Below are 13,764 nucleotides of genomic sequence, written 5' to 3'. Positions count from 1 at the left end.
AAATAACTTATGCTTCACTAGTGACTTGGATGAATGAAGGGAGTGGGCTCTGGTTGATGACAAATGAAAAAACTTTGGAATTTGCACCCTTAACGCCAGCTGTCCCAAGAAAGATGGGAATCTTTCTTTAAATGGACTATAGAAATGAAGTTTTGGTCTTCCTGCCAAGACAACTTCCTGAATAGTAGGCTGCCCAGTCTACTCCCCCACCAGCATGCACCCCACCCCCACCCCCAATTCTGGCTAATAGAACCCCTAAGTTCATACCAGACCAAATGATAATCACAAAATCCAATGAGAAACCATAGTAAATGGCATCTTCCACCCCCGAGCTACACAAAAAGTCAGCCAGAAGCCCAAAGGCAACAGGAAAGGAGGTCCCTCGTCAAGAAAAGTGAGTACCAGAGTGACTAGAGATGGGACAAGACTGTGTCCAGAGATAGCAAAAGCAGAGGGCTCTCCTGTGAAAGGCCCAGGTAGTCAGAAAGCCCTGGCCTTGCGAAGCCTCAGGAAGCAGCAAGCAGCAGCACACTCAGATCCTTAGGGGCACTGAGGTCTCTGCCACTGTCTTGAGACTTCAGAAACCCTTAATGGGAAACAAATATCAGCACAAGAGCCCATGGGACCCAGGGCAAGAGCCCCAGGGTTAATCACGCCACCCAGGAATACAGGAGGGAGCAGATGCTGGCCTTGGCACAAAGCCCCAATTCAGGAACCAAAGCTGGAGAGATGAGTAAATCAAAGAAAACACCAACGAGTATCAAAATTCATTGTAAATCTAACTCCATAACAACTGCAAAGAGCGACTCAAAGGAAAAAATGGATTTTCCACAAGGGCTACATGAACACCTAGAAGAAATGAAGCAAGAAATGAAGCAAAAGCAAAAGCTTTTGAGGGAAGAATTAGAAGCAGAATAAGCAGTTTAGAAGAGAAAGTGGTAAATCTTACCCAAGTAACAGGTTCCTTGCAAACTAGAACAGACCAGAAAGAAACCACTGATTCCTTGAGAGGACAAGACAGTAAAATCAAAAGATTGAAATAATAGAAGAAAATGCAATGCAAGCTGTCTGATATTAAAAACAATTGACTGGAAAACAGGCCAAAGAGAGAATTTCAGAACCACCAGAAGAACCATTATGCCTGTCTGTCTCTTCTGCACTCAGCACAGTGGCTGGCACAGGGTAGGTGGCTAATAAATGTTTACTGACTCTGACTCTAATTTTGGCCTAAAAAAATCATGGTGTTTTGTTTTTTTTAAACTCTGGGCACTCTATCTACAGAAATAATAAATGAAAACAGTCCAGATCTATTAAAAACCAGAGGGCAAAGTGAAGACAGAAAATCCACTGATGACCTCTTGAAAGGCACCCCAAAACGAAAATTTCCAGGAATGTCACAGGCAAAATCCAAAGCTCCCACATCAAAGAAAAAATACTGCCCAAGTCCAAAAAGAAGCAGTTTTTAAACGCATGAAGGAGCCCACAGTTCGGCTCACACAAGACACAGCTGCTTTAACTAAAAATGAGATCTTGGAATGCAATATTCCAAAAGGCAAAGAAGAAAGGCTTACAACCAAAAATAACTTATTCTGCAAAGTGGGGGAAAATCCTAGAAGGAAAAATTGCGTTTTAATGGAACAGAAGACTTTTGAGCATTTCTGTTGAAAAGATCAGAGCTGAGTGGATGCTTTGAAATACAAACATTAGAGTCCAGAGAAACCCAGAAAGATAGAGACTTATCTGTGCAACTAGATGGGGCTGAGATTGGACTGAGATGAAAGGCTAAGATTCTAGCAAGGAGAGAAGGAACAAGCGTGCTTTCAGAACCCTCATGTCTTCAAAGGATACTAAGGGAGTTAGTATCTAAGTACACTAGTGTACTAAGGAGGGTAGACTGGTTCTGTTCTGAGCATTTTAAGATGGGGAAGAGAAAGACAGAGCAGGAGGAGAGCAATATTAGTGCAGCAAGTAGGGAGGGGGGAAACTTGATATTTCTCATACTTGGGGTGCATGGGGAATAGGAACAAGGAGGAAGGGGATGAGAATCAGCTGAACCTCATGTTTACCTGAAGTGGACAAAGGAGGGTAGAACACTCACAGACGGACAGTTTGGTGTAGAAATACATCAAACCCAACAGAGAAACAAGTGGCAATGGCGGGGTGGGTGAGGCTACGGGAGAGGGGTTAGGAGCGAAGATAAGAAAAGGGAAGGAATAAAGCAAAACAAATTTTGTGATCCTGAAGAGAGAACTGAAAAGGTGGGGTGGGGCAGGCAGGTGGGAAAGAAAAGAACAGGGGCAGCTAGGTGGCACAGTGAGTACAGCACTGGCCCTGGAATCAGTTCAAATATGACTTCAGACACTTGACACACTTACTAGCTGTGTGACTTTGGGCAAGTCACTTAACCCCAACTGCCTTCCCTTCTCCCCTCCAAAAAAAAAAAATAAGAAAAGAACTAAAAATCAAAGGGGGTGTTTTAGGGGGCATCTTGGACAACTGGGGAATGACTGAATCAGCTGTGGTAGACAAATGTCCTGGAATGTTACTGTGTTGTGAGAAAGGACCCAAGATGATTCAAAGGGAAGTTGCCAATGGGCAAGCAGAAACAAGCAGAACCAGGAGATCAGTTTATACAAGGACAACAACACTGTAAACATAACAACCTTGAAAGATTTAAGAACTCTGATCAAAGCAAACACCAACCTTGGTCCATAGTAGAGGCCTGATGATGAAGCATGCTGCCCACCTCCTGGCAGACGGGATGGATGGACTGACAGACACTGTGTGGATCTGTTCTGCCTGACTAGACTGATTTGTCACAAGGGTCCTTTCCTTCCTCCCACTTCCCTCCCTCTCTTCCTTCCTTTCAGTTAATTAGGCAGAGGAGATGAAGGAAGAAGGGAAGGGAGTTACAACAGTTGCCCCTCAAATAGAGGATCACTGAATTTTTTTTTTTAAATGGACAGAACTGAACAGCAGGAAGAACTGTTCAAAAGGAAGCACAGACAAGCAGACCAGTTCTGAAAGTAATATGCAGAATTCATATACTTCTTTAAAAAAGCAAGTGGCATGAAATGGAGACTTATGGCTTTAAAAGAAATCTTCTTTTGTGTTCTGCTGTGTATGGAAATGCTCTTTCTTGTGTTTAAGTTCAGAATAAAAAAATTAAAAAAAGAAGCTCAAGAATCCTAGGGTTTATTCTGCCCCCGCCCCTCCCCCCCCACCCCCAAGCAACCACCCCACGGCGGTGATGGATAGAAAGGTAAGCCTCTGGGACCAAAGTACAACAGAGACATAGCAAAGTGGCTGGTGGAGGTCAGGAGAAAAGACTGGAACTGGTCAGGAACCACCAGGGCTTTAGTATGGGATGGGAAAGCCAAGAGGTTGGCTCTGCTTTTGCTCCATGTGCCTCAAGAATGTTTATCTCCGTGTCCACCTTAGAGGTCTGATGGCAGCAGTTCTGGGATGGCTTTCTAGATATCAGAGTGCTTTAAAGACAATACAAGCTAGACTCAGTCCCACCCCATCTGCACATCATTCCCATCCCTCACTCACTGGAGACCCACCCTCTGACAACAAAGTTCCTCCCTGTATTCTGCTGGTCTGTGGTCGGTTGATGCATGGCTTACCTTGGGGTTGGTTCGCTGCTGAAGCCTCCTCTCCTCTCGCTCTCTCTGTAGCCGCTCAAACTCTTCTCTGATTTCAGCAGGTGTTCGCCTCCTCTCCACAATCTGTGGGCAGAGTGGAGGAAAGGAGGCTGTTAAAGAGCAGATATTAAAGACACCTGCATCCTAATAATGACCCCTGTAGCAGCAGGAACAGCCTGCCTCTTCTCCAAGAAGCCTGAGTGGGCCTGCCCTTACTAAGGATAGCATCTTCTTGTTCACCACTATCCCAAGGAAGTTTCAGTGAAACAGATGTTAAAAATCGACCAACCCAACCATTTTAGAGTTCAGAAATCAAATTCAGATTCAGTGACCTGCCTGCCTTATGCTGGGCGAAGGGAAAGCCTGAAGTCAGGAAAAGAACTCGGGCGTCCCAACCTCCAGTCTGGGGTTCTATACGCTCAACTGTGCTGCGACTTCATGGGACATCAAATATTCCCAAGATGATGATTTTCCCCTCTCCCTCTAGAGAGTTCAGAATGGATTTATTTCCTTGGTTCCACTGTATTAGCTTCTCTCTTATGTTGTGAGACTCTTCCACCTTAAATCACAAGAGTTTTAAGCAAATCTAATCATGTTTAAAATTTCCTAATGAACCCCAGACAACAAATATTAAAAATCTGAAGTGAGGCCAAGAATGCCTTGGCACATGCACGCAGAAGGGAGGCTGAGGCCTGGCTTGGAATGCTAGGAGCAACGATGAGACTGACAGGTGAATTTTACTTCGGGCTTTGAAGGGAACTTTGGTGCCAGGTTGGATTCTCAAATCAATGGACTCTTCTTCCCACAGCAAGATGAGTGCCTCTGTGGAAGTCCCATTAGTTTTAGGTTAATCTAAGAACTCAGGATAACCAGAGAAGAACCTGGGGGAAAAATGGATGTTTACATTCAAATAGACATAAAACTCTAATACCTGACCCTCAAATATGGTACTGTAAAACTTGCTAAGTGTCTGACATTTTTTCCTAAGTCTCTGAACAACCCTGTCTAGGAGGTCTATACTACAATGGGGTCCAATGAAGCCACTTGCTCATAGAGGCATAAGTAGTAAGTGACTGAAGAGAGATGTGAACCTGGGGTGGAATGAGGTGTTCCTAGTTGAAAGAGAGATCTCTTAGTGAAGATTTCAAAAACAGTGAAAGAAAAGAGGAGACTGGTAAAGAGATATAATGGGAGGTAGAAAAGTGGTCAAATGGATATCAGTGGTCGTCAAAGCCATGAGGAAAGATGAAAAAGTCCCAGTGGAGAGTCCTCATGCTCAGCAGAATACTAAAGATCTCTAAAAAGAATCATGAAGGCAAGTGGTATAAGAAAGGCCTGTCTTCAGAGTCCAAGTTTAAAAAAAAATATGACAGAGTAGCTTGCAAATTTCTCATACTAAGTGACAAAAACAAAGGCTGAGCCCAACTGGATGGTGAATTTCTACTGAAAGTGGGAACAACAGCTCAGCTAACAACTTTTAAAAACAGATCTGGTCTTTTTAGATCCAGGCTGGCTTCTTCACACAAATATCTGGTTTGTTTCTCAGATTAGGAAACCAAAATTTGACCCTCTTCTTTTATTGAGAGGGGTACAAAAGAGACTGAGCAGGTTTACAAGAAATATATAAAAACTAACTGGGCTACCCCAGAGGTTCTAGCAGCTTTTCACCTCCATCCCACCCACCACCACCATAAAATGCTCTGTGGAAATCCTGAAAGACACTCTTGATTTGTAACTGACCCACTGTATGTTGACATTTGCTCTGGGTAAAGGTAGTGCTGGCTACCTGTAAGGCAAATTTAAAGTTAGGTTCCCACAATAGAGGAATGGCGAAGTTTCCTTTGTATTTTAAGATGAAGCATATCTTATAGCTACTAAAAATGACAAGAAGGAAGACAAGTCTCTGCCATGAGGCAAGGGAATCTTGTGCCCCAGCAGCCCAACAAAGGAAGCTTAGTAAGATCTCGGGCTGCCTCAGGTGAGAGCAGACTCTCTCAATGGAGATATTCATCAGAGGCCAAAGGACCACTGTGGGAAGGATTGTTCTTCAGACATGGATGGCCACTGAGGTGCTTTCCTACTCTAAAATTCTGTGTTTCTGTGAAATTAAATTAACCTATTTTTTGGTACTCAGATGCTTCAGTGCAAATGTGGTCATAGACAAGGCCAGCAAAATCATTCGAAAATACAGTTCGGGATAAAAACCAAAAGAGGTCAAAGGCTTGTGGACTACCTCTGGCCTACTCAGCTTAAATACTTTTTTCAGGAAAAGAAGTGAGACTTCACATGGATAATGGGTATCATATTGCTTGCCTTCTCAATGGGTAGGAGAAGGACTGGGGGGAGGAAGAGAATTTGGAACTCAAAAATAAAAAAGAATGTTAAACAAATCAAATGACTTCTCCATGGTCACACAAGTTAAAAAAAAAAAAGGAAAAAAAAAGAAGTCAGAGGTACCCAAAGGTGGGCACTTGATCAAATCACAAAAAAGAAAGGGCCCTCCCCCAGCTCTAGTGTTCCCAACTCCCTCAGCTGTAGTCACTTTGTACAGGCTTCTTATTTACTCATTTGTGTACAGCAGACTGTAAGCTCCCAAAAGGCAGGGACCGGTTATTTTCCCCTTCTGTATCTCCAGTGCCTAGCACAGTGCCACACACACAGCAGAGAGTTAACAGATGCTCTTTGAAAATGATCCAGAATAAGCATGGCTCACAGGAGATGTGAAGACACTCCCACCTTGACCCCAGCCTCCCTTGCAGAGGTGGAGGCCCACAGTGGTGCCCATAGCACGTATTTTCAGCCTTTTTCCACGTATTGATCAATTATGCTAATCCCTCTCCCTCTTTCTTCCTTTGTCTTTAAAAAATACTATCTATTTTATAGACTGTCTTCTGGGGAGGCAGGAGGGATACTGGGGGAAACTATGGTAATGCAAAAAAAAAGACATCAATGAAAATATATTTTAAAAACCACAAATCCTCACTGAAGTACTGAAGCATATCTACACTAACAGAAAGACAGATGGACGTAGGTAGAGAGGACAGGGCTGGTTCAATTGTTACCTAGAGAACAAATTAAAAACGGCAAAATGAACCTCTGTGATGGTCTCGACAGCCCTGTGACCTCACAAAATACACTATTTAGATTATATTTAAATGATGTCGCAAGTAATCCTCATCCTGCAGCCTGCTCAGCTTTGGAACACCAAGGATATGTGTTCCTATTCATAGCTGTTTCACTTTCTCAGAGTAGCCTGATCTTGGACTGAAGGAGAACCAGGCACCACCTTGGAGACTGACCATTGTCTTCTCAATCCCTTTTCTCTCCATTTCCCTCCTCTCTGTAGGGCAGGGGCAAAAGTGCTGGTTTGGAGTCGGAGGCTCTGGGTTCTAATCTTGACTCTGTCACTTTGCTATCTGTGTGACCTTGGGCAGGTCACTCACCTCTCTCACCCTTTCTATCCAATCAGATTTCAAGAGCTATTGTTTACCTTTATAACATCTCCATTCTCTCTTCTCTCCTCTGACATTGCCACCCCACCTAGTGCAGACCCTCATTAGCTCAGGCTGGACTAGTGCACTAGCTGCTGGAGGGTCTACCTGCCACAAGTCTCTCCTCATCACCCTCCACTCCTCTGTCAAACTGATCTGCCTGAACTGCAAGTTTGACCAGGTCACTAACCTCCCCTCCCCCACCTATCGTGGCTCCCTATTACCTCCAGGATCAAAAGCACAACCTTCTGATTAGCTTCTCAAGCCCCTCCTAGCCTGGTACCTTCCTGCAGACTGCATGCATGCTCCCCGGCTGATCACCGTGCTTGGCATCCTCTCCCTCCTGGGCTCCCCTTCTTGGCTCCTTTGGCTTCCTGGAAGTCATAGCTCATCCTCAATTCTGCCAGAAGCCTTCCCCACTGTCCCTCACGCTAGTGCCTTCCCTCAGAGATGATCTCCCATTTACTCTGAACGGGGCTCACACACAGCTATTTGCACTACTGTCTCCTCCATCAGCTCGTGAGTTCCCTGAAAACAAGGATTGGTTTTGCTTTTCTCTATACCTCTGGAGGGGGCCTGGCACTTAGTAGATGTTTAATATGAGCTTGTGACTTGATAGTTTCCTGCTTGGCAAAAGGAGGTGAATGGATTAAATGACCTTATAATCCTAGGATCTTCAAAGGAAAAAATAAAATGAAAAGGAAGCTGAAACAAAAACTAAACTGCTTGTTTTCTTGAAAGGCAAACAAAACTACCCCAAATAATTTCCTGTAAAGCTCCTAGCCTGGTGAATCAGGGCAGCCCCTCTTCACCTGGACTGCTCTCAATGACCCGGTCTGGATTCCTGGTCAAAGGCAGGAGAGTAAGAGAACCCCAGGCATGGAGAACATGCATTTCCTAGGATCTTAGGATCTACATCTGCAGAGGCCCTTTGAGGCCCAGGAGGCTGACTGTTTTGTTTTACAAATGAGGACCCATCCTCTGTAAGGTTTACAGCTATCAGGCTATTTTTCCCTAGCAAAAAAAAAAAAAAAACAACTGCCTGCTCCACAGAATGCTAGAAAAAATGCAGAGGGAAAAAAGCTTCCCAGTCAGCCCCAGCTCCGGCACAGGCCAGGAACACAGGCGTAGGTATGCACAGACACCTTTGAAGATTTGAAAGTGGCTTTGGAGGTTAAAGTTTCTTATCTGAATCCTGTCAGAAAACCCAGGGTCTGGCAAGAGCCAGGCTCCAAGCAGCCAGAGAAGGGCAAGATTTGCTGACAAGTACTGGAACTGCTTAACCTTTGCAGGCTTGAATGAATAGCTGTAAGTTACTTTTCCTCTGACACACTCTGTGACATGCTGAGAAGGAAAATGTTTTCAAGATGTCAGTTTCTTCAAATCTGGTCATCCTATTTAACACAAGCTACAAAAACCTAGTCCTCATACAGGGCTCACTGCAAGGTGAAAGCACTCGGAATGCTCCACCTGGTCCTAGGAAGCCCCAAAATCCAGAGACTCTGCCTGTTTACATCCTCTAAAAGAACACACAACTCAAGGGAAAACCTCAATGGGCTTTTTCATAGGAACCACTTTTAAATCTCCACATAGCATTCTAATAGATACATGGAGATAGCCTGGGATAGACTGAGGGCGAATACACAGCAACTGGTCATTGTAAATGCTGCAGAAAAGCTAAATGCAAACTCAATAACTGCTGTTATAAACTCCCCAGGAAAGCCCATGGGAGAGAGGGGGATAGGAGGGATGGATGGAATGGGGGAAGGGATATGTCCTCATATTATTCTATCTTTTATACAAGTTACTTCAGCACTATTGGGTTAGATTTGCTTCCAAAGATCTGGCAAGAAAGTATGAATAAGATGAACTCAATTAATCTAACAAGCAAAGCATTCTCCTAGACCCCTGGGGATACAAAGACAATCCTCTCCCCCACCCCAAGAAAAAAGAGGCCCTAATTTTAAGGGGCTTACATTCACCAGGGGCATACAACATATAAACAGATTAGTAAACATAAGATAATTTCCAGAGGGAGAGAAGACTAATAACTAGGGGGATAAAGAAAGGCTTTCCACAAGGAACTGTAACCTGATTGAGCCTTGAAGGAATTCCAAGGTTGGGGATTCCAAGAGGCAGAAACGAGGAGGTAGGCCCTGGCATAAGGGCCAACACAGTCATGGAGGCCTGACAGGGTATGCAGAGGAATGCTGGGGAACAGCACGGAGGCCCATCTAGCTGAAATGGGAGGGATGATGTGAAATAAGTCTAGAAAGTTCAATGGAGCCAGACTACTAAAGGCTTTACATGCCAAAGTGAGGAGTTTGTATGTTATCTCAGGGGGAATCAAGAGTCAAGAAAGGTTCCTAAGGAGGGGAGTAGCATGCTCGGATCCCTTCTCTAGGAAGATTCTTTTGATAACTGTGAGAAAGAAGACCAGGAAAGGGCAGAGACTGGGAGGAGGGCCTCAGGATGAAAGTCAGATTGCAGAAGGGCTGAGAGAAGGAAAAAAATAGTAATGTTAATTTAATCTTCAGTCTGACCACGATGTTTGCTGGAGGTGAGGCCTGAGCTTTTCAAACCACTCTCTTGATTCTTCTGGCAGTTCAAAGCTGGTTTTCAGTCATTCAGGAAAAAGGACCGCTTCCATTCTCTGAGAAGGCACCCACAAAGACACTACTAATTAAATTTCAGATCCAACATGACAAGATAGATGGAAGTAGGGGTTTTTAACAAATAGGGAATGGCAACATTTCAGACTTATGGCAATCTGCCAGAGAATAGGAATTCTCTTGGAAGAAGAAAAGAGCATGAATTTACCAAGAGGAGCAAAGGACCAGGGGGTTGTGTAGTCCTGAGAAGCTTAAACTACATATATGAATAGCTTACTTTTAATATATGGAAGTGATATTATGGATCTATGAGATGCTGAAAGCTACTTCCAGATCACAGCTATGAAGTGCTTTGAGATCCTCAGATGAAAGGCATTTCGACATTTAAGGTGTTAACAGAGCCCATATGTTTATCTTAACAAACATGCAGTAAATGAATACCCCTCAGCAATTGGAAAAGTTTAATAGTGCTCAAAATACTGGCAACAGCATGAAGGGAATGCAGCTGCCTCCCTGGAGTGAAAGCTATTACCGGAGTGGGACAGTCCTCATATTAAACAATTCATCCAGCTGTAGGAATTCCTTGAAGGAATGTTGATGCCAGCTCCATAAAATGAGCTGGAGTTCAGTGAGACTTTTCCTTTACAGTATAAATAATGGCTTCAATTTACCTATTGTATGTTAAGCTCTGATCCATCTCCAAGCTAATACCTGGGGAGGGATCTTCCTGGACTCTTTGCTGAAGGCATTTTTATCTTGCAACGCAGGCACTGTCCCATGGTATAGTATCAATATGAAACATAAAGCAAGCCAACTCTGATAGATGAGAACTTGACTTGCTCTCTCTGCTTTGTCCTTAAAGAGATTTCATAATAAATATTTATTTGAAGGCTTATTCAAAGGTGCATTCACCACCTGTGACTTCTCCAATATTTTTACAGTCATTACTGGGTGCATTTGTTACAATGAGATCATTTTGTTTTGGCAGTAGGGAAGCCATGAAATATTTTGCCAGGAAAACCTTAGCCCAATCACTCTAAATGGAAGTTTGGAGCAATGCTGTTCGGAATTAAAAACCTAACAATGAAACTAGAGATACAAAGCAGGGTCCTTGGCTTCCTCTGAGACCTGAAGGGGGCTATGAAAAGACGCAGTCAACCTATGATGTGTACTTGTACTTGTAGTGGCATATTAGATATAAAGAATTTAATGAAGACACGATTATGTTCTTCCTCCTCCCAAGTAGCTGATGAAGGAGATGTGCGGATTTGGGAAGCATTTGTGGCTGAAATTTCCTGTTAAAATGACTAAGACTTAACTCCTACCTGCACTAAAGTAATCCTGCCTAAAGCATTGCTAATTCCCATTAAGCAATGGTAGAAAGGGAGACAAGAGACAATTTTACTTTACTCTCTCCTTCTCCCCCCTTGTCAGAGTCAGGATGTATGCTGACGGCTCTCATGCTCTCCGAGAATGGGGCACATGCGGCTGCTTAGGCTCCAAGACCAAAAGAGGGGGGAAAATACATTAAGCAAACACATAACAAAACACCATCAAGTGAAATGTTGCATGATGTTGAAAAAGTGTTTCTCTAACAGCATATTTTTGAATATTTTTTGTTTTTCAATGACTCTTACTCAGGCTTTCCCAAACCCCCAAACTCCATTTATGACTGAAAGAAGGTACCAGATAGCCACTTAATGAAGGATGCTGGACATATTTTTGTTGACTCAAATGTATTCTACCTTAAGATAGTATTCGTGTGGATATTTTATTCATTCATTCTCTCTCTCTTTTTTTTTTGCAGCGATATGACACATACAATTTTTCTTACCTCCCATCCTTCCATTTCCAGTCCTCTTTTCCCATAGATATCATAGATGGCCCTGGTTTGGGGGTCACTGAGAACTGCAAATTAAAAGGCATATGTTTACAAAGTACAAGATTTATGTTATTCTGTGAATTCCCAGGGATCCCACAGCTTTCTTCCTGTCGTCTCCCCATGTCGACAGTGGGTATTCTGGACTAACAGAGTCAGCCTTATCAAGGCTCAAGAAGCTTCCTGGGGGTGGCAGGTCCCCTGAGAAAGATGCATTGGTTCTTTCAAACCACTAGGACATAGTGGTTTTACTTTTTTCAAATATCTGCTTAGCCTATACCAACAGTACAAAAAAAGTTAATGCAGCTTCTAAAGAAACCTAATTATAATGCTGATAGCTGGCCTTGCCAAAGAGCTTTAACTTCTGCAAAGCCCCTGATAATCTGGAGAGCCAGAGCATCTCTGCGAGACTGCCCTACGGCTCTAATGATGACCATTTTTGGAGATGTGGAAGCTGAGGCAAGAGAGTTCAAGGCAACCGGCCCAGGTCCCAAAGCTCCCAAGTGTCAGGCTCTCCCTCCATGAGGGGACCCAGCCCAGGGGGGACCAGGCACTAGAGCCAGCCTGCAATTGTTAGGGTAATCCTCTCCTTGAACAGCCCTGTGGAGCATCCTAAACAGCCCACGTCTTTCTGTAGCATTGGCACTTATTTGTAAATAATTTTGTCAGTCAGGCAAAACACTTGTCACAACAGTGCCAGTTGTGTCTGTTATGGAAAATAACACAAGAGAAAACAGGCTGTTCTCCAGAAGTATGCGAGCTGGTCAGGAGGTCAGCACAGTGAGCCAGGGATGCAGAGGCACAAAGCCTGAGCCCAAACCCCACCCTGGCCACTTACTGCCAGAGGCACTTGGGCCAGTCACTTCTTTGTGGACCTCAGTTTCCTCATTTGTGAAACGAGGGGAAGTGACCGAGATGATCTCTCAAGTCCTTCCTTGTTCTAAATTTATGATCCTACCAATGGCGTATAAGCCACAAGTGAGCAGCCCCTGAAGAACACAGCTGCATAAAGCCAGATTGAGATCCAGCTTCGCTGCTGACACATAACACCTGTGACCTTCTTCCCCACCACGCCCCAGCTCTAACCCTTGCCAATCTCTTCATAAGACCTTGACTTCTTTTTTTTAAGGCCTAATTAAAAAAAGGGAAGAAGATGCTAATGATTCTGCTCATGTTTAAATCTAATATGGAGGAAAGAAATGCTGACCACTCAAAATCTAAGGCACCAAACTTCTTCAGCTAATCTCTGGGATTTAATAAGGAATCATTTATTCACAATTTTGCTTTTGTCTCCCTTTAGGCTAAACCACTGGGTGCCAGGCTTGCTGCTGCAGCAGTTTGACAAGAGCCAGCCGGGCTTTGCTGTTAACTCTCTCATGTTTCAGCCACTCCTCCCAAATTCCAAAATGCTGCACACAAACTATATCAATAATTCAGACAACTGTAAAATTAATTCAGCCACACAGATAACAGAATGTAATCAGAGGAAGGCAGTTTCAATCAAGCCCTTCCTATAAATGGATTTGAAACATCTGCCTCTGACTGGAGAGTTAAGTCTGATAAGATTACACTGTCTTGACTATGCAAATACATCACTTGCCACTGCCTGAGTTTCACTGGTCATTAAAATCTAATTTTTAGGCAAAATTATAAACTGAGATACAAGATATGTTTTTATTTGTACAATGAAGTCTTTATTTCATATACTAACATGTCCTCTCATTTTTAGCCTAATTACAGGAGAATGGCTCTCACAATTCACTAAATGTATTCCTGGCATGAGTTATTGCCAATTTGCTTGGGATAAATTCTAAATCCAGAAAACTCAGCACAACAAACACTTTGTGACATAAATCATATATTAAAACCCCTCTACTTGTGCCCATTCTCATTCTTAGGATTGAATTTTCCCCACATCCCCAAGTTCTGGGAGGCATTCCTCAACTCCCCACCCCCGCCAGTGGCCATGGAACCCAGGAGGTCAGAGTTCAGCTTTAGATTCTCTTTCAGATGAAGACAAACTCAAATCACCACACTTGCCAGCCTAGATGGAAAAGCTTCCTGGCCCTGCATCGGAGTGTCTCCCTCTGGAAGAAAACTGGAGTAAACAATTTAAAAGCAGCTGATTCTCCCTA

At 43.6% G+C, this 13,764-nt stretch overlaps 1 protein-coding gene across 1 annotated transcript in view; it reads right to left on the bottom strand.

Annotated features, from left to right (window-relative positions):
* Positions 1-13,764, bottom strand: part of DNAJC11 (DnaJ heat shock protein family (Hsp40) member C11) — a 74,340-nt gene that overhangs the window by 39,148 nt on the left and 21,428 nt on the right. Inside the window, exons 3-4 of the mRNA XM_036744357.1 lie at positions 11,585-11,658; positions 3,630-3,731 (exon numbers count right to left, since the gene is read on the bottom strand). Of these exons, the coding sequence (XP_036600252.1) occupies positions 3,630-3,731; positions 11,585-11,658 (176 nt within the window). The remainder of the gene's footprint in view (positions 1-3,629; positions 3,732-11,584; positions 11,659-13,764) is intronic.

This window comes from Trichosurus vulpecula, chromosome 2, assembly GCF_011100635.1.
Source record: "Trichosurus vulpecula isolate mTriVul1 chromosome 2, mTriVul1.pri, whole genome shotgun sequence".
Classification (NCBI taxonomy): domain Eukaryota; kingdom Metazoa; phylum Chordata; class Mammalia; order Diprotodontia; family Phalangeridae; genus Trichosurus; species Trichosurus vulpecula.
This window is presented reverse-complemented; position numbering and strand designations above follow the sequence as displayed.